Source organism: Protomyctophum bolini (genome assembly GCF_963924005.1).
Source record: "Protomyctophum bolini genome assembly, chromosome: 19".
NCBI lineage: Eukaryota > Metazoa > Chordata > Actinopteri > Myctophiformes > Myctophidae > Protomyctophum > Protomyctophum bolini.
Window position 1 is genome coordinate 28,594,263 of NC_137880.1, and position 18,684 is coordinate 28,612,946.

At 42.2% G+C, this 18,684-nt stretch overlaps 2 protein-coding genes across 3 annotated transcripts; one reads left to right on the forward strand and one right to left on the reverse strand.

Annotated features, from left to right (window-relative positions):
• Positions 1–96: 96 nt before the first annotated feature.
• Positions 97–7,535, forward strand: acat2 (acetyl-CoA acetyltransferase 2). Of its 2 annotated transcripts, XR_013965869.1 has the most exons (10): positions 97–196; positions 2,050–2,184; positions 2,327–2,508; positions 2,648–2,765; positions 3,015–3,158; positions 3,276–3,398; positions 3,573–3,727; positions 3,816–3,926; positions 6,242–6,724; positions 6,869–7,535. XR_013965869.1 is itself a non-coding variant. In XM_080790889.1 (9 exons), exons 1-9 carry the CDS (start codon positions 148–150, stop codon positions 6,410–6,412), a joined length of 1,188 nt encoding a protein of 395 aa, XP_080647015.1. In that variant the 5' UTR covers positions 97–147; the 3' UTR covers positions 6,413–7,535. The 2 variants fall into 2 exon arrangements, 1 of the variants encoding a protein (XP_080647015.1); XM_080790889.1 differs by having other exon boundaries at positions 6,242–7,535.
• A 139-nt stretch (positions 7,536–7,674) lies between these two features.
• LOC308334248 (T-complex protein 1 subunit alpha) lies at positions 7,675–17,264 on the reverse strand. Its single transcript, XM_080790888.1, has 12 exons — positions 17,132–17,264; positions 15,095–15,180; positions 14,834–14,962; positions 12,909–13,006; positions 12,240–12,350; positions 11,611–11,792; positions 11,199–11,325; positions 10,718–10,893; positions 10,444–10,567; positions 10,045–10,237; positions 9,334–9,497; positions 7,675–8,144 (listed from the first exon to the last, which is right to left on the reverse strand). Exons 1-12 carry the CDS (start codon positions 17,202–17,204, stop codon positions 7,931–7,933), a joined length of 1,677 nt encoding a protein of 558 aa, XP_080647014.1. The 5' UTR covers positions 17,205–17,264; the 3' UTR covers positions 7,675–7,930.
• Positions 17,265–18,684: the final 1,420 nt, after the last annotated feature.

Consider the following 18,684-nt stretch of genomic DNA (forward strand, 5'->3'; position numbering starts at 1 on the left):
ATCCTCCGGGACACATGGTGGCGCTATGGTTGCACCAACTGCTACTGTTGGGAGTGTAGCGCTGTCACATTTACGCAACAGCCCACAGTGACTATCACCACAGTCTTCGGCAGAGCAGAGATCATCTGAAGCAGGTACTTCGTCGGGATGAACTCCGAGGCTATTGTCATCGTTTCTGCTGCCAGGACACCGATTGGTATGTTATTGTCTTGCGTACGACAAACATGGGGGCGCGTTTATGACACATTTTCCAGATCCAGCAACCGTGGTTGCTTTACTGTTGTTGCTAAACAACGCCCGTATACGTGTGTCTCGTGGAATACTTTATCTAGGATTGCTGAAAAGAATGTGTTTTTTCTAGTGAATAGTTAACATGCATGTCTTTTTTTTGTCATTGAATAACAGTATAACACCAGACCAGTCACTCATAATTTAATAAGACTAAGTGGCTGCTTGACATTCATTCAGACGCATTTTGGTCTTGCTGGAACCTGATTGGTTTCTTCGCCTGTCCAGTTTTCTTTCGAGGCAGCGATTGGTTCGCTGGCCATAGAACCACGGACCAGGAACTTTGTACTATTGGTTGGTTTGGTTTGTCCTGGGGTGGAACTGCGCCAGGAGCTTTTGCGAAATAACTGAGCATCAAACTTTGTATATGGATTGACGATCATGATAGCATAATAAGCTTTTAAATACATTAACCCATGAGTAAAGGCCTACCACAACATTTTCGAAATAGATCCATAAGCGCACAATGCAGCTTGTAAATTGCTGTTAATAGCCACATTATAAAATAGGGCATATAAGTGTAAACGACTAGATAGTAATAGTGTTTACTTCACATAATTTAACATGTGATCATCTCTGATAGTCATGTGAGTATTGAGTAATAACATTCACATCAAATCGTTAGTCGTTTACACTTATATGCCCTGGCCTGCTATTTTATAATGTGGTTATTAACAGTAATTTACACGAAAATGTTGTGTATAATACTAATTGTGTCATCTATAATGTAATGTTGCCTCATTCCTCCTGACCCTTCCACTGATTGATTGATTGATTGAAATTTGTATTTGCAGTATGTAGAATGCATACATTTCAATACTGGTCAATACAAAAACTGCTACGAGGATAAAAACCAGAAGCACTAAGATGTGTTTACATCAGGGTCCTCATCACTAACGAACGGTCTTCAACATTATTTTCCACATAGTAGCCTAAATAGTAAATATCTCAATGAGTCTTCCCTTGTGTATGCAACTTAAGTTAAGGGTCTTTCCTTGGTGCTCTGTCCACGAGTCCACGGTAGCGGTCCATAACCTGTGTTTTTAATTTAAGGGTCTTTCCTTGGTGCTCTGTCCACGGTAGCGGTCCATGACCTGTGTTTTTAATTTAAGGGTCTTTCCTTGGTGCTCTGTCCACGGTAGCGGTCCATGACCTGTGTTTTTAATTTAAGGGTGTTTCCTTGGTGCTCTGTCCACGGTAGCGGTCCATGACCTGTGTTTTTAATTTAAGGGTGTTTCCTTGGTGCTCTGTCCACGGTGGCGGTCCATAACCTGTGTTTTTAAGTTAAGGGTGTTTCCTTGGTGCTCTGTCCACGGTAGCGGTCCATGACCTGTGTTTTTAATTTAAGGGTGTTTCCTTGGTGCTCTGTCCACGGTAGCGGTCCATAACCTGTGTTTTTAATTTAAGGGTGTTTCCTTGGTGCTCTGTCCACGGTAGCGGTCCATAACCTGTGTTTTTAAGTTAAGGGTGTTTCCTTGGTGCTCTGTCCACGGTGCCGGTCCATGACCTGTGTTTTTAATTTAAGGGTGTTTCCTTGGTGCTCTGTCCACGGTAGCGGTCCATGACCTGTGTTTTTAATTTAAGGGTGTTTCCTTGGTGCTCTGTCCACGGTAGCGGTCCATAACCTGTGTTTTTAATTTAAGGGTGTTTCCTTGGTGCTCTGTCCACGGTAGCGGTCCATAACCTGTGTTTTTAATTTAAGGGTGTTTCCTTGGTGCTCTGTCCACGGTAGCGGTCCATAACCTGTGTTTTTAATTTAAGGGTCTTTCCTTGGTGCTCTGTCTACGGTGCCGGTCCATGACCTGTGTTCGGTGGTGATCAAGGACGTACTGCAGCGAGCTGGGCTGAGGCCGGATGAGGTGTCTGAGGTCATCCTAGGTCACGTCCTCACAGCAGGTATAAAGCTGATTATCACCATGTGATTAAGCTGCAAAGTAATTTATTTTCGGGCATGATCTGACTTCTTTCTTTCCCCTTCTTTTTCTTGCAATTTGGCCCCCCCGACACACAGGATTCTAAATCATTTTCTTCTCCTCAGGCCATGGGCAGAACCCCGCCCGCCAGGCCAGTGTGGCAGCAGGGATCCCCTATCCAGTACCAGCCTGGAGCTGCCAGATGGTGTGTGGCTCTGGGCTGAAGGCTGTGTGTCTGGGAGCTCAGTCCATCCAGACTGGAGATTCCACTGTGGTGGTTGCTGGGGGCATGGAGAGCATGAGCAGGGTAAGTATCAGAATTGAAGGCCAAGTGCTATAATTTGGTAGGCTCAAGAGTTTTGAATCAGACCTGGGCCAAAGTGTAATTGGCAAATGATAAATCTATGCATCACTTAAGTACTTTCTCTTCACCTCGTCACCCCCAGGCACCTCACACAGTGCAGATGAGGGCAGGAGTGAAGATGGGCGATGCCTCGATGCAGGACTCCATGGTGACCGACGGCCTGACCGACGCCTTCCACGGTTACCACATGGGCATCACAGGTCAGAATGACAAACCCAAGACACAGGCCAAACACTGAATGTCACTTGTTTACTTGACATATCACCAATAGGAGAAAAACGGTTATGTTTGGCCAAGTCAGTAGTTCTCCACTCTCAAGCACCTGTGGTAGTGCTGCTGGTTTTCCATTTTATCAGAAAGAATGCACTGCACAGATGCACACACATAGGATAGAAAACGAGCAGTGCTTGAACCCGTTTTAAGCAATGAATCTTTCCATCTTTTCTCAGCTGAAAATGTGGCTAAGCAGTGGGGTGTGAGTCGAGAAGAGCAGGACCATTTTGCCATCCAGTCACAAAATAAAACCGAGGCTGCCCAAAAGGCAGGGTATTTTGACCAGGAGATTGTCCCGGTCATGGTGCCATCCAGAAAAGGCAAGAAGTGCTTCTAAGTTCTAGAAATTTGCTCATCTACCGTACGTCACATTTCAGCAGCTGACGGTTGCCAAGTCATTACTTAAGTGCAAATCCTGCAATGTACCCTTCTCTCAGGTCCAGTGGAGGTGAAGTTGGATGAGTTTCCTCGCCATGGAACCAACGTGGACGCCATGTCCAAACTCAGACCTTGCTTCATCAAGGACAGCAGTGGCACGGTCACTGCTGGCAATGCCTCAGGTACAACAGCACACAGACAGATTTGATCACTTTTATCAGTCACTTATCAAATGGCTTCTGTCCAGTGAAGCACTCTGTGTTCTTTTCTAGTCTCAACCTGGTATCTAGGTACATGGTTAACGTCATTGGGGTCTACTTAAAAGGCTTTTTCTTTAATCAAGTTAATCCTACTAGGTATAAATGATGGCGCAGCAGCAACCCTTCTCATGAGCCAATCAGAGGCCGAGAGGAGGGGCCTAAAACCCATGGCCAGAATCATCTCTTGGGCTCAAGCTGGACTTGATCCATCAATCATGGGCACTGGACCAATACCAGCCATCAGGAAAGCGGTCAGAAACTGAATATGCACATGTGTATATAAAATGCTCTTTAGATTTAATATTGTATTAATTCCTGTATTTGTTTGTTTACTGCTAGGTTGAGAAAGCAGGTTGGCAGCTGGAGCAAGTTGACCTGTTTGAGATCAATGAGGCTTTTGCTGCGCAGTCCATTGCTGTGGTCAAAGAGCTCGGACTAAACTCAAACAAGGTAAAACCTAGGTCACCGATATCAAATTATATTTTAAGACAGCTTAGGTTTTATTTAAATAGTAACGTGAAATTGAAGGGAAAGGTTTGGTAGAAGTAGTAGGACAGAGAGAACATTACTTAAGGCTTTTGTTTCATTTCAAGCACAGCCAAGCTCATTTTACATAATATGCTAGGCTTCTATTTTGCCAGCAAAGATGTCTGTTGTATTCTCGTATAGAAATAAGTGCATGCAGACAAGTCAGCTTCATACCATGTGTTGAAAATCTTCATCCACATTTCAAATGGAAAGGAAGGTTGACCCGGGCAGGGCAGGAATAGTGCAGGCAGGTGGATAGTAGAAGATACGGCCATCCTCGTCGCCAAATCTGTTGTATTCTCGTATAGAAATAAGTGCACGCAGACAAGTCAGCTTCATACCATGTGTTCACTTCTTTACTTCCTCTTTCATCACCTTTGACCTCATGACATCATCAATACAATACCATTCACCTTTTCACATTAGGGCCCCCTAGTCTACCTTAGTGCATTGCACTTTCAGACCATACACAGTATATCACAATGTCCATACCAGTATTCTGCCATGTTTAACCCATTGAACCATTATGCTAACATTGATTGATTTGTAAAGTCTGACCAAATAGTCCCTGGTATAAATATTGATTTAAGAGTGAAATTCCAAATATCCAGTCAGTTTTGTAGTGGTACTTGTGGGGGGGATGCCCCCATAAGACACGTGCACGCACACATTTGCATGCACGTGCACAGCGCGCGCAGACACTAGAGCAGGGATACTCAAATAGATTTACCTGTGGGCCACATTACAAAAATGGCAAGGGGCCAGGGGCCAGTAGATAAAATTACGACATTAATGATACTTGATAACTTCTCTCTTTCAATTGCTTTATTTTCGCAAAATGTATCAAAGTACAATGTGCATGCACACAATATGTAAATAAATAAATGTGTTACATTTTCTTGCATAAACACAAAGAGCTGTTTCCATAACTGCACAAATGATTGCACATAACATGAGTAGCTGTTATAATAACATAACATGAATAGCTCTTTGCCTGCCTGCCTGCCTGTCTGTCCATGAGTAGTTATTTGTCTGTCTGTCAATGAGTAGCTGTCTTACTGTCTGCCTGTCTATGAGTAGCTGTCTGCCTGCCTGTCTATGAGTAGCTGTCTGTCTGCCTGCCTGTCCAATTGTCCATGAGTAGCTGTCTGTCTGCCTGTCTGAGTAGCTGTCTGCCTGCCTGCCTAATTGTCCATGAGTAGCTGTCTGTCTGCCTGCCTAATTGTCCATGAGTAGCTGTCTGTCTGCCTGTCTATGAGTAGCTGTCTGCCTTCCTGCCTGTCCAATTGTCCATGAGTAGCTGTCTGTCTGTCTATGAGTAGCTGTCTGCCTGCCTGTCCAATTGTCCATGAGTAGCTGTCTGTCTGCCTGTCTATGAGTAGCTGTCTGACTGCCTGCCTGTCCAATTCTCCATGAGTAGCTGTCTGTCTGTCTGCCTGTCTATGAGTAGCTGTCTGCCTGCCTGCCAGCCAGCAAGTTGGTTAACAGAAAATAAATTGTTATGGCTGAGTAAAATAAAATACAATAAACACAATTTGCCTGAAAATAGATTACCCAGATATGACCTTTTTCATGAAAAAAAATGAGTAGTGATATGGCTGACTGAGTAAAATAAAACAATCTACCTGAAAATAGATAGCTATAAGTGAAGAGCAATTTCCGCAATTACCATTTCCGCAATTTCCATTTCCTCAATTTCAATTTCCACCATTTCCGCAATTTCCTATGATGTATGATGTTGTCACGTGCATACACTCTATTAAAACATGCAGACGTGTATAGCCTATTTAGAAACAGGGTTTACAATGCTTAATTGTATCCAAAAAAGTAAATGACAATTTTGTCCCAAAAAATATCTTTTGGGCAAAATTGCCACTACACCCCTGTCCATAACCTTTCAAATATTGAGCAAACATTGACTGTATTATTAGTTAACATTTTAAATAAAGACTGACAAATGTTACAAACAAGAAACCTAGACAAAGCCATCGACAGGGAATGGTCTATGCTTAATTTATTTATGTATGGTTAGGCACTCCATTTTGTTTTCATAAGCAGTAATGGCAGACATCTTTGGGGGTGCACACGCAGATCCGACACAAAGGTCCGACGCGCGGAAACATGCAATGCGAAGGTCTGACATGCACTGCTCCGTGCTTGCGGTTATGGTTAGGTTAGGGATTGAGGTTTCGGGTATGTCGGAACTAAAGCCTGTACCCCATCTTTGCATACCTCAGGTGAACGTTAACGGAGGTGCAATCTCTTTGGGGCATCCCATCGGCATGTCTGGCTGCAGGATTCTGGTGACGTTGCTGCACACACTCCAGAGGACAGGCGGCCATAAGGGAGTGGCCTCCCTTTGTATCGGAGGAGGAATGGGCATTGCCATTTGTGTGGAGAGAATGTGAGGTGACCAGAGTTCAAAATCATCATTGTCCAGGAGTTACAACATTGGGAAAAGTTCCTGGAGAACAAGAGACTCATTGTTTACATAAGGGAAATTATTGAATGGTAACTGTAAGGGCTGGGCAATGGACAAAATCAAATATTGTTTTGACTAAATACCTCTATAGCAGATATATTGTGGGGATGTGATTTAGGTAAATAATCAACAATGTCGATAATGTGGGTAAAGGCAAATAGAACAGTCAGGTAAAATCCCAGACATCTAGTCTCATATCACAATAGATATATCACCCAGTCCTAGGCAACAACCGTCTGTCTAGAGTAACACTGTACTTACTCATATCACAATAGATATATCGCCCAGTCCTAGGCAACAACCGTCTGTCTAGAGTAACACTGTACTTGCTCATATCACAATAGATATATCGCCCAGTCCTAGGCAACAACCGTCTGTCTAGAGTAACACTGTACTTACTCATATCACAATAGATATATCGCCCAGTCCTAGTCTAGAGTGACACTGTACTTATAGCAGCACTACTGAATGTACAATGTTGTGATTGCCTTCATTCACATCTAAATTATGCACTGAATCTCCAACTTATTCCTTCCTATTTCTGACTTGATATTGGAAGATTTTAGTCTTGTTTAGTCAGTCAATGAGTGATACTTTTATCAGGTGAGGGAAACTACACCAGTCTTATACAATTTAACAGATAAAATGGCATGTTTTAAGCATTTTACATCCCAATGAGTACCATTTAATGTTTTACATGCAACAGATCATTTTAACACCCATGCTTTTGCCTTACAACCACCACTATGAGGTTGATGTCAAGTTTCAGCCACTGAAGACTACAAATACACAGGATAAACCTATTCTAATTTCTTAAATGAACTGGTATGTGATTAAATGATGATGTAGTACGAATTGTGCCAAATACTACAGATAGTCTGCCTAAAGATGTAATCATGTCATACTATAACATTCCAATATCTATCCACCAGTCTTCCTGTATGGATTCCTAGCCATAGTTTTTGCGTAGTAGACTACAGCCTTTAAGTGCCCCGAGGTTTAATGCTAGCCATACACCAGTGCTTCCTGTAGATATCCAGCTGTGAATGGTAGCGCTAGCTTCTGCAAACCTGTCCAATTGTACTTAAGTGAAAATGTTTACCAATATCGACTTGTTACAAATATGTAATGGTTACTATATCAATAAAGAATTACCCCAACGAGAAAATGAATTAACAATAATTCAAATTGAGTTTAAAACCATTGAAGGTTTATTTGCAAGTGTCCAAAAAACAATAGACAGTATCAGTTATATTTCCCATAGCAATGGGCTGCCCCGTGGGAATGGAGAGAACAGTAAACAGGCAAAGTGCACGCACGGCCTACACTAGAGACAACAGCCATGAAGAGCTCTATGTATAAATACAGACATTTAAGCCTAGCAGACCAAGACACTGCTGCTGACTTAAGAGAGCAAGAGAGATATCGGGACCAGTCATGGTCTTCAAATTTCCAGGGATCCTGAATTCACAGCATCCTGGTATGAGGGCCCTCCCTCTTTCTGGTCGGGGAACAGCTTGATGAGGTCATCAATACGGAGGATGGTGATGGCGGCTTCGGTGGCGAACTTGAGGCTTTTGGTCTTGACCATGGTGGGCTCGTACACGCCTGCCGCTTTGTTGTCCCTTGGTTTGCCGTTCACCAGGTCCAAACCAATCCTGAAAGAGACAGCGGTGGCCAATATTTATTAAATACAAAAGTACATAGAGCATAGGTAATTACGCACTTACAGAAGTGCTCAGTAGAACGGTCAAGCCATGTGAAAAAACATCACAGTAATGCAGGCACACTGAATTTCCTGCCCAGTAAGCTTTACTTGAGCTTCATTTCAGACAAAGCACCATATCCACATTAGGAGCTAGCAATCTCGGCTGTATCAATGGTAGCACTATGCATGTCCGTGTGCCGTTTTAACCTTGAAACCTGAGGTTGATTCTACAAAAGCCAGTAGTATCAGTAATCAGTATTTCTCACTTTCAAGATTTAAAAAAAAGTTCAACACTAGCAGACGTACAAGCTCGCAGCACGAAATAATACGCTGTGACCTTGTACATCTGCTGTTTTTGAATAGCCACCTCTAAAATCTAATGACAGATGCTTTCCCGGTTTATAGCAGCGGAGCACATTTGGCGATGGACTGGATGCTATCCCAGATGTGGATGAAGTAGCTAGATGTAGCCAAAACACTCTTGAAGCGATCGACAACGGGAGGGCCGTCTAACCCGTGTTCTCTTAGAATTGGATGGAATGATTTAGATAGTTATTCACGTTTTAAGATTTTCCATCTCGTCGGCTAAAATGGGGGGAACATTTTCGATGACGGAAAATAACAGTGTTGCGCAAAAGACGCTCCCAGGCTGTGGAGCGATGCGATCGGTTTTGATATCAATAATCTCCGACTTTTTGATCACTCTGTCTTGAGCACTGGGTGTTACTAAATGAAAAGGAGAAGTTCATCCTCAGGGTGTTAATTAGTGGAGCCTCCCATGGTGACATAAATATTAGTTCATGAAATTAGTCATTGATTTCAGATTGTGCCATCATTTCATATGGAGGTGGTGGAATTAAGGCCACTCAACCTCCTCAGATCATGAAGGCCAGTTTCTGTATCCTGCTAGCATAGCCACACATCTGAAGTAGAGGCAGCTGGGCAGTCCAAGAACAGGAAGTCAAACGGTTCAGTGAATATAGGACGAAAGTACCCAAACAGACCTGCTCGTCCATTTGGGTAAGCATTTAACTGCATTTGAGACAAAGCACCATATTCACATTATTGAGAGCTAGTTAGCGACATCTGATCTGCACATTGTAAACAGGTAAAAGACAGTGTATGTAAAGACAACACACCATTTGAGGTGCTTGCGTTCAGGGTTAACCTGGGCCTCGTTGTGGAAGGCACGGAGCTTAGCCACCAGGTCAGTGGAGTCCTGTGCTGCATTCACAGCCAGCGTCTTGGGGATGATGAGGAGGGAGCGAGCAAACTCTGCGATGGCCAACTGCTCCCGGGAACCCTGAGAAGAACAACCCATTACATGACTGCCACAAAACAAGACCTCTCGTGACGCAAACAGAATGCAAATGGTGTTTAATACAATACTAATACTTACTAAACTTATCAAAGTCACATTATCAATTTAAAATTGTGCCATCAATTCATATGGAGGTGGTGGAATTAAGGCCACTCAACCTCCTCAGATCATGAAGGACATTTTCTGTATCCTGTTCGCATAGCCACCCATCTGAAGGGGAGGCAGATGGGCAGTCCAAGTACAGGAAGTCAAACTTTTCACTGAAAACATGTAATACCACATTGTCGTTTACAATCCTCTATGATGGACAGCTTAGCTATTCACATCACCTTCAAGTGCAGCCATTCAGTAAAAGACAGGAACGACTTGCATGTCGAATGTGGCAACCACACCGTGTGGAGTCAATACATGGTGTACTGTTCATATTTGAATTCTCAAGAGCTAAATTGGCCACCGAACTGGCAAAGCAGTTTTAGATTAGGTTTCTGTATGCATGCTTTCTGCCATGGAATTCTTCCAAGAGCCTTACCATACTGGTGGCATAGTTCTCCAGGTAAATGGACAGAGCTGCCTCCACAGCACCACCTCCTGGCACAACAGACTTGGACTCCAGGACCCTCTTCACAACGCACAGTGCATCGTGAATTGATCTCTCCATCTCGTCACACATGAAGTCATTGGCCCCGCGCAGGATGATGGAGGCTGATGTGCGCGCTTTGGTGCTGAGGGAGAAAGAAGATGGGAGAGGACGTTAGCGCATGGATGTCATGCACCGAAACCAGCAGATTAACTGTGCAATATGCGTGTGGAACACTATGTTTTCCCTGTCACCACCATTATCCCACTCAGTTTTTATCTAATTTCCTAAGACAGTACGACCCATGAGAAATGATACAAGTATGTTATTTATTCTGTTTTCAGGTCTTACTTCTTAATAAGAATGAGTTCGTCATCACAGATCTTCTCCTGCACCACCTCCTCAGCCTGACCTAGCATGGTGGCCTCAAAGGTCTCTTCTCCCTCCAAGTTGGTCAGTGAAGGACACATGGTGGCTGGGGACAGACAAACATACAGTAACTAAATAAACGATACACTGATACAGATATATGGATACTTTACAAGTATGGGAAACTGGGCTTCAAGAGTGTCACAAACGGATGTTATTTCAATAGAAATTAGACAACGCAATGGTATCACGTTACCTCCGGTGGCTTTGGCGATGCGTTTGAGGTCCCTCTTGATGACCCTCCTGACAGCCATGGCACCCACATCCACAAAGTACTTCAGACACATGTCGTCAATGCCGCCTGTGGTCAGGATGACGTTGGCGCCCGATGCCAGGATCTTCTGGATTCTCTCCTTGGTGATGTCCGATTCCCTGGAATGGCAGATTCAAATGCATTAGTTTACCAAATGACAAGTAGTATTTATTCATTCTATTGCTAGATATATTCAATATCTTTGCATCTGTGAATAATACAGAAGGCCAGTATAGACTATACACAACCACGCACAGCATATACTGTACACTATACAAGGATTGCCCAATGATGTTTCAAAGTTGTCCAGCGGAGAAAGAAACTGCTCCCTTGTCATAAGGCTGGTTTCTCCCACGAGCATCACTGTTATCGTCACAGCAGATTTAAATGTGTGCATACAAGAGAATTGCAATCCAATGGTCACCTCTGTCTGATCAGGTCAAGCTTCTCAGGATCATTGATGACGACTTGGACACCCATCTTCATCTTGGTCTTCTGCAGGCTGAAGTCAAGGCATGCTATCTTGGCGCCGACAATACGTTTTATCATTCCTTTGACAGCAAGCAAACATTAACAGGAATGTGTTACCATACGAAAATTAACAATCAACATGTCCAAACAAATATCACTTTATTAGGTAAATATTATTTGGTCTGTGCCAGTGCTATACTTTATAGAGGAAGCACTACAACTGCATCCATCACTTTCAAAGTACCCACTCCCACACATACAGCATCGGAAGGGAGTGGGACATAGCAGTACATTTAAATGGGAGTAGATCGATTAACCTAATGGCGCACAAGTGCGTCAATTGTTCGGTCTGATTGTGTACGTACCTTGCGAGCCAACTGTGCAGTTTATTGCGTAACCGTTTACCAGGAAGCTTTCTTTCTGGCTGCGACCGTGGGCTTTAAGCACATTGACAGAGTTGATCGGATACTTAGCCACGCCCCTGCCGTCAACAAATTTCACAGCCAAGGCAGCATCTACCACCATGTTGGCAAAGAAGTCTGCATCACTGAAGCATCACAGGTTAAGGGAGACAACTATGTTCCATTTGTGTACGACTGCACATTCAACCCTTAATCAAAGCATGCAGGTGAGCTCAAGGGGTATGGGACTGTGCCGTCATTTAATATGGAGGTGGTGGAAAAGGTGCTCAACCTCCTCATATCATTTTCTATTTATATCCTGTTAGCATAGCTACACATCTGAAGTGGAGGCAGATGGAAGTACTGAAAAAACAGGAAGTCAAACTTCACCCTAGAAATCGAGCATGTACACTTAGCCCAACATGCAATGTCTAGTAGGGATAGGAATTTCAAGGAATTTAGAGTAACAGAGTTTCCAACATATTTCCAGTTCCATGTGGTGATGTCACAGAAAATTGGACTCAGGCCAAATACTTCCCATGTTTATTACCAAAGTAAAGCTTACCCATGTAGGCAAAGAACAGGAAGGATACACGCCAATAATTTTAGAAGACATGGACGTCTTGGCTGCATTGATCAGGCAATCCCTGCCGAGGTCATCTGTTGCAATGGTGAGATTCTCATTAATGTAGCGCACAGCCTCCCTGGAGGATAAAAAAAATACAAGCATTTTAGAATTTACGCAATTGAGATGAGATTGTGCCATCATTTCATATGGAGGTGGTGGAATTACGACCACTCAACCTCCTCAGATCATGAAGGACATTTTCTCTATCCTGTTCGCATAGCCACCCATTTGAAGGGGAGGCAGATGGGCAGTCCAAGTACAGGAAGTCTGAAAAGCACTTTAACATGACAATCACCCAAATTAATTGGGTTCTTGTCCAAATTACAGAAGTCTACAGTCACAGAAGAACGACTTACTACTAGCAAGCCAGATGGTATCCGTTTCGCGGTGAGCTTCGACAGGTGCAGAAGCTCATGGCGAAACGTAGCCGCAATTTGCAACTCTAGATTCTTTTAAATGGGGTGAATCTAGAGTTGCAATACCCTCCATTGACTCCCCATTCATCCAATTTGCAGCTGTAGGGAAAGCTTGAATATATTATCCTCTTTCAAACTGCAATTTAATTGACTTTGTGGCCAAATTACAGAAGGCTGAAGTTAGACATGAAGGTCAGAGCAAAGAGATGCAAACGTACTTGCAAGCCAGACGGTATCCACTGATGACTGATGTTGGGTGAATCCTCTGCTTCACCAGTTCATCGGCATTCTTAAGCAACTCTGCAGCAATGATCACCTGAACAAAAAACCACAACACCACAATAATGTATCAATGATCACCTGAACAAAACCCCAACACCACAATAATGTATCAATGATCACCTGAACAAAACCACAACACCACAATAATGTATCAATGATCACCTGAACAAAACCCCAACACCACAATAATGTATCAATGATCACCAGAAAAGATTCTCCCACCACCACCACAAGAGTTAATCAATTAGCCCTTCGCCAAGTCCCTCCCCAAGCCGCCCTCTTCTCCCCCATAGAGATGCATGTTAAATGACAGGATTTTTCCATATAATCAATCCATCATTTCAGTAGCAAGAGCCTGAGGAAGGTCGCAAGACCGAAACGTGGGCGGGAACCCCTTTATGTTATGCTTTAGCTATTGAAAAATAGCAGATCTACAAGCTCATAGCGCGCCAAGTGCCGCGCTACGAGCTTGTAGGTCTGCTATTTTTGAAAGATCGAAGAACGACACATAGAAACATAGCTTTTTCAGAAAACTGTCATTTTAAAAAAATCTGATCTCAGGTAAAAATGGGTTAAATAAATGCTCTGAACCTAGCAAGTGGCGGTGTGCGGTGTCCCTCCTTTCTACACTGTATATGCGGAGAACAAATTTCACTGCGGTAAATCGTACGACTTTGATATTTAAATAAACTAGAAATACGAGGAAATTACAGAGGTTGCTAAACTATTTGGATTGGCATTGGACAATGGCTTTTTGGGGTGGGATTTAGTGAAGGCTTATGGGCTAATTACCACCGTAACACCAGCACCACAAGAGTAATCATTGCTCATCTGGGCGGGGAAAAAAAGTAGTAAGGAAGGAGACATTTTCCATTTAGCACCTTCGCAATGGCTAAAATGTTGTTATACCAAACCATAAGATCAATGATGCTTATGGATTTGAGATTGTGCCGTCATTTCAAAAGGAAATGGTGGAAATAAGGCCACCAACCTCATCAGATAATGAAGGACATTTTCCTCTATCCCGTTTGCATAGCTAAACATCTATAGAGGCAGATGTGCAGTACTGAAAAAACAGGAAGTACACTTATCCCAAACAAGGCAGTATTATGCAGTGCAGAAAATAGATCGGATATAAAAAAAAATATTGAAAAAAAATGTCAAGGTAGTGCCGAGTTTGTTGTCCTTGTCCTGATATTGATATTCATAACAGCACCCTGATTTTACTATACTTTATCATGATTTCATCATCATTGCAGTTGTTGACAATAGTCCTAGGCCTGTCAGTCATTTCATAATCACAATTATTAAAGATAAATTATTTTTTGCATAATTGCCATAATACTTCCATGTTGAAACATTTTCATATATCAAAATTGTGGAAATAGCCGATCTACAAATTAATTGCATTTTTATAGCGCTTTTCCAAGTGCAATGGTTCATTCATACATTGGGAGGTGAAGCGGTGAACAGTCGACACCAGCGTCCTCACTTCCCACACCAATGGTGGCAAGCACACACAGACTGACTCATATGAGCCAATGTGGGATTCAGTGTCTTGCCCAAGGACACTTTGACATGTGGACAGGAGGAGCCGGGATTCGAACCGCCAACCCAGGGATCATTGGACGACCTGCTCTACCTCCTGAGCCACAGCCGCTCTGAAGCAAGCTCAAGCTATTAAATTGCCATATGCACCTTTTGTTTACAAAGCCAAATAGAAATTAAATTTTTGTTAATATGTTCCAGCATTCAACGAGAAAAACTATAATTCACAACTATTCACGTACTATAAAATCACATTTATTTGTGTGACAATGAATTTGTCATGTAAAATGTCATAATGGTGAGCACTACTCACCACTGAGGTGGTCCCATCCCCGACCTCCTTGTCCTGCAGCTCAGCCAGTTCACACAGGACCTTGGCTGCTGGGTGCTCCACTTCCAGCAGCTTCAGGATGGTCGCTCCATCATTTGTGATGGTGACATCCTGCCAACACAGCCCATGAGATATACACATGATAAACACTCCAGTTTTCATAATTTGCAACAATTCTAACCATTGATTGATGACGTAGGGACGATGTTATCATATTGAAGAGCATTCAAATGTGACACTAACCCCAATGTCGTCCACCAACATCTTGTCAAGGCCAACAGGTCCAAGGGAGCTCTTGACAATGTTGGCGATGGATGATGCGGCCATTACTACAAAAGCAAGAGTGGAGACTGTTACTACCATGTTATCACAGCAATTGCAAATCATAATATACATACACAAAAAAGATTGTGCCATCATTTCATATGGAGGTGGTGGAATTAAGGCCACTCAACCTCCTCAGATCATGAAGGACATTTTCTCTATCCTGTTCGCATAGCCACCCATCTGAAGGGGAGGCAGATGGGCAGTCCAAGTACAGGAAGTCTGAAAAACACTTTAACACGACAATTTCCCAAATTAATTGGGTTCTTGTCCAAATTACAGAAGTCGACAGTCACAGAACGACTTACTACTTGCAAGCCAGATGGTATCCGTTTCGCGGTGAGCTTCGACAGGTGCTGAAGCTCATGGCGAAACGTAGCCGCAATTTGCAACTCCCCATTCATCCAATTTGCATCTGTGATCTGCTTGCATTAAACGATGTTAAACTCACCAACATTGCAGCTGTAGGGACAGATTAAATAAAAACTCAAACTGCAAGTGTTGGGGTTTGGAAGCGCTTGTTGAATGCACATTGGATGGATTGGATGGATGGGGAGTCAGTGGAGGGTATTGCAACGCTAGGTTCATTCTAGCTCGATTCATTCCCATGCTAATAAATTACTTGATGCAGCAGTAAGTTGTCCATCTCTGTTCTGGAGTGTTTTTTTTACAATAACATACATATATAATATAATATCAATTATATCATGGAGTGGGATACATTTAAGTAGCCGCAAGCAACTTACTTGCTATGTGCATCCAAGTTTCAATACCCTCCCCATTGACAAACCATTCATGAAACAGAAAAGTGAAGTCACATCTGATTGTATTAAACGACCATAAACAATCCAATATTGCACCTCTTTGAATCAAGTCCGTTTGAAAAAATAAATAAACTTGAGCTACGTTCTGTGAATAAAATAAATTCTCAATGACAGTTTCTTTCTTCGTTTTTAATGTGTCAAACTGACATATTGAGCCTATACACACACAGTGCTTCCCCCAGTAGGCTACCTTCACATTCAGTATAGCTCCTGTGATCTTTTGTGGCCAGATGTAATTTATTGGGGACTATAGTAAATAATAATAAAAAGTAATCGCTATAACATTTTGTAAAGAAACATATTTAGCCCCATGCTCGAATGCCCCCGCCCCCCTAGCCCAAACATTTAGAAACCTCTACGTCTACGATGTTTGGGCTACCGACCCCCTATAAAGAAAACAGCTAAAATCCCTAAAACGAAAGAAAGCAGCACATGAAAACAAATTAACTCTCATCTTTTACTTTCTCTAATAACCTAAAACATGAACCTTGGTTGAAAAAAACTAAAGTTGTCCTTTAAGTAAAACATGACGGAGACAAAGAGGATAATACAGCTGAAAGTAACCTACGATGTAGACTCGTAGATGTATTTCTCGATTCTGACAAATCTTTAGGCTACAGCTGAAAGGATCATACCGCAGAAATATTAGTGAGTTTATCGTCGTTTAACACTATCAGATATTACATTTGTTTAAATGGGCTGTCGCCAAGGGTTTATTATTGCAACTTAGCTGCAGCCTCCAGATAGCATCATAGCTCTGGACCAGAGCTAATAGCATCATAGCCACACCTTCAGATCATGACTGTGTTAATTCTATCTCGTTAGCATAGCGGTTCAGTCAGGGAGGGCTGAATGAGCGGCACTGAAAAGGGGAAGGTTTGCATGATGGAATGTCCAAAATGTACATTTGGACAAAGACTTATTATTCCAGTTTAAGAAACGAATAACCGATTTAAGCCGCTACGTGTAGACAATTACAGAAGAGATGCGAGCATTAGCTAGCAGCATAATCCACACGTGCAGCATGCAGTGGCTACATCGCTACGGCTTCTATCAAAGTGTTCCTTTTCGTCGGAGAGAACGTCAACTCAACTCTAACCGAAACATAAAGGAAGTTATTTTATTAACTCACCATTTTGAGTGCGAACAGACTCGCCAGTTGTTCTCTGGCCGAGTACATTTAACGGACCTTCTAACATCGACATATTTGGATTTATTTGGACCACCGCACGAGCTAGAAGAAAGACAGTGGTGGTGAAATGCACTGTGGGTAAACCGGTGTCTATAGCACATGCGCGGAGGATTCTGGGGCCGCGTCGCCATGGTCGCCAAGCATCCAGTGTGAACAAGAATGTTCGAGAAAATCTGTCAACCAGAAGTTAAAATGAGTAAAATTTGTACATTATATCGTTTTTGTATCATTCTTTATGTGCGAGTAGTAAACAATCCAGGTAGGCTATATAACTCGAAATTCACGTTTTGTCATCATAGAAGTGACTTCTTATAAAACTACATGTCCCAGCCATAGACTGTAAAAAAGAATAGGTACCAGCATCACCCAGCAGCTCTCTTCTATTTACTGTGTCAAGGACGCCCTCTGCTGTTGATCTTGCACATTCGATAATGAGTCATGGTTTTATGTTAAAAAAGAAGAACAAACTAATTATACAAATAAATAAATTAAAACAGCACATACATACATGCATACAAACATAGCCTACAGAGTAGACACATTATTAAGTGTGTGTGTGTGTGTGTGTGTGTGTGTGTGTGTGTGTGTGTGTGTGTGTGTGTGTGTGTGTGTGTTGTGTGTTGTGTGCAAAAGCATGCTCGGTTGCACTGGCCTAAAAGTGGGTCCTTAAAAACTGCTTCAACTTCTATGTAGATACCGGTATGTATATATGTATGTATGTTTTTGGCTATATAGAAGTGTATATTTGTACGTCTCTAAATGTTCTGATGCATTGAAAATGGTGGACCCTATTGTAAACAAGTGTAATGCTTTATGGTGTCGTCCACAGTTAACAGTTTTTGTATTGAGTTGTGCTTGAAATGTACTGTAATTCTGAAAACTGTTAATAAATACTTCAATCAATCAATCAATCAATCCCTACCTAGTATCTATACCTGGACTGCTCCATTACAGTCCCTACAGCCGTGACACTGCCGCCTTTGAATGCTCATAGGATGCCACAAGAATATAGTTTTCAACAGTCCCTGAGTCAGACAAGATTTCAGCAAAACCATACCTATATTAAATTGTTTATAGCCTGAGGGGTCATTGGGTCAATATAAGTAAATTAATATAACACTTCCACAGGAGTAGCTTTTTCATATTTTGTTATCACACATTTTATTTTCACATATACTGTACATTGTGTACAATGTACATAGGTGAATAGAATGAAAAAATATTAAGCAATAGTTATCACCATGAGACTTTCGCATTACTTACATGAAGGTTGCCCTTTCCATATACATTTCCACATAACTAACTCATCTTACTTGATGAAACAAACTCATGTTAAGAATTAACTCATGTTAATTTTCACTTGAGGTGTATAAAAGGTACAAGTTAAACAAAAGATGAACTACTTTGGCTACCAAAACGTTTTTCCTTTATGCCTGCTCACAGTATTTTCTTATTTATGGAGTGATACATATTTAATATTCCCTCGTATGAAA

Bases quoted from the DNA above. Each gene is read 5' to 3' on its own strand.
- acat2 (XM_080790889.1), top strand. From the start codon at position 148: ATGAACTCCGAGGCTATTGTCATCGTTTCTGCTGCCAGGACACCGATT. The intron at 197-2,049 runs GTATGTTATTGT...TTTTAATTTAAG, and splicing joins TGCTGCCAGGACACCGATTG to GGTCTTTCCTTGGTGCTCTG. The intron at 3,728-3,815 runs GTCAGAAACTGA...GTTTACTGCTAG, and splicing joins TACCAGCCATCAGGAAAGCG to GTTGAGAAAGCAGGTTGGCA.
- LOC308334248 (XM_080790888.1), bottom strand. From the start codon at position 17,204: ATGTCGATGTTAGAAGGTCCGTTAAATGTACTCGGCCAGAGAACAACT. The intron at 10,894-11,198 runs GTGACCATTGGA...CTGCCATTCCAG, and splicing joins CTTGACCTGATCAGACAGAG to GGAATCGGACATCACCAAGG. The intron at 8,145-9,333 runs GTGTGTTGTCTT...TGTCTCTTTCAG, and splicing joins GAACGCAAGCACCTCAAATG to GATTGGTTTGGACCTGGTGA.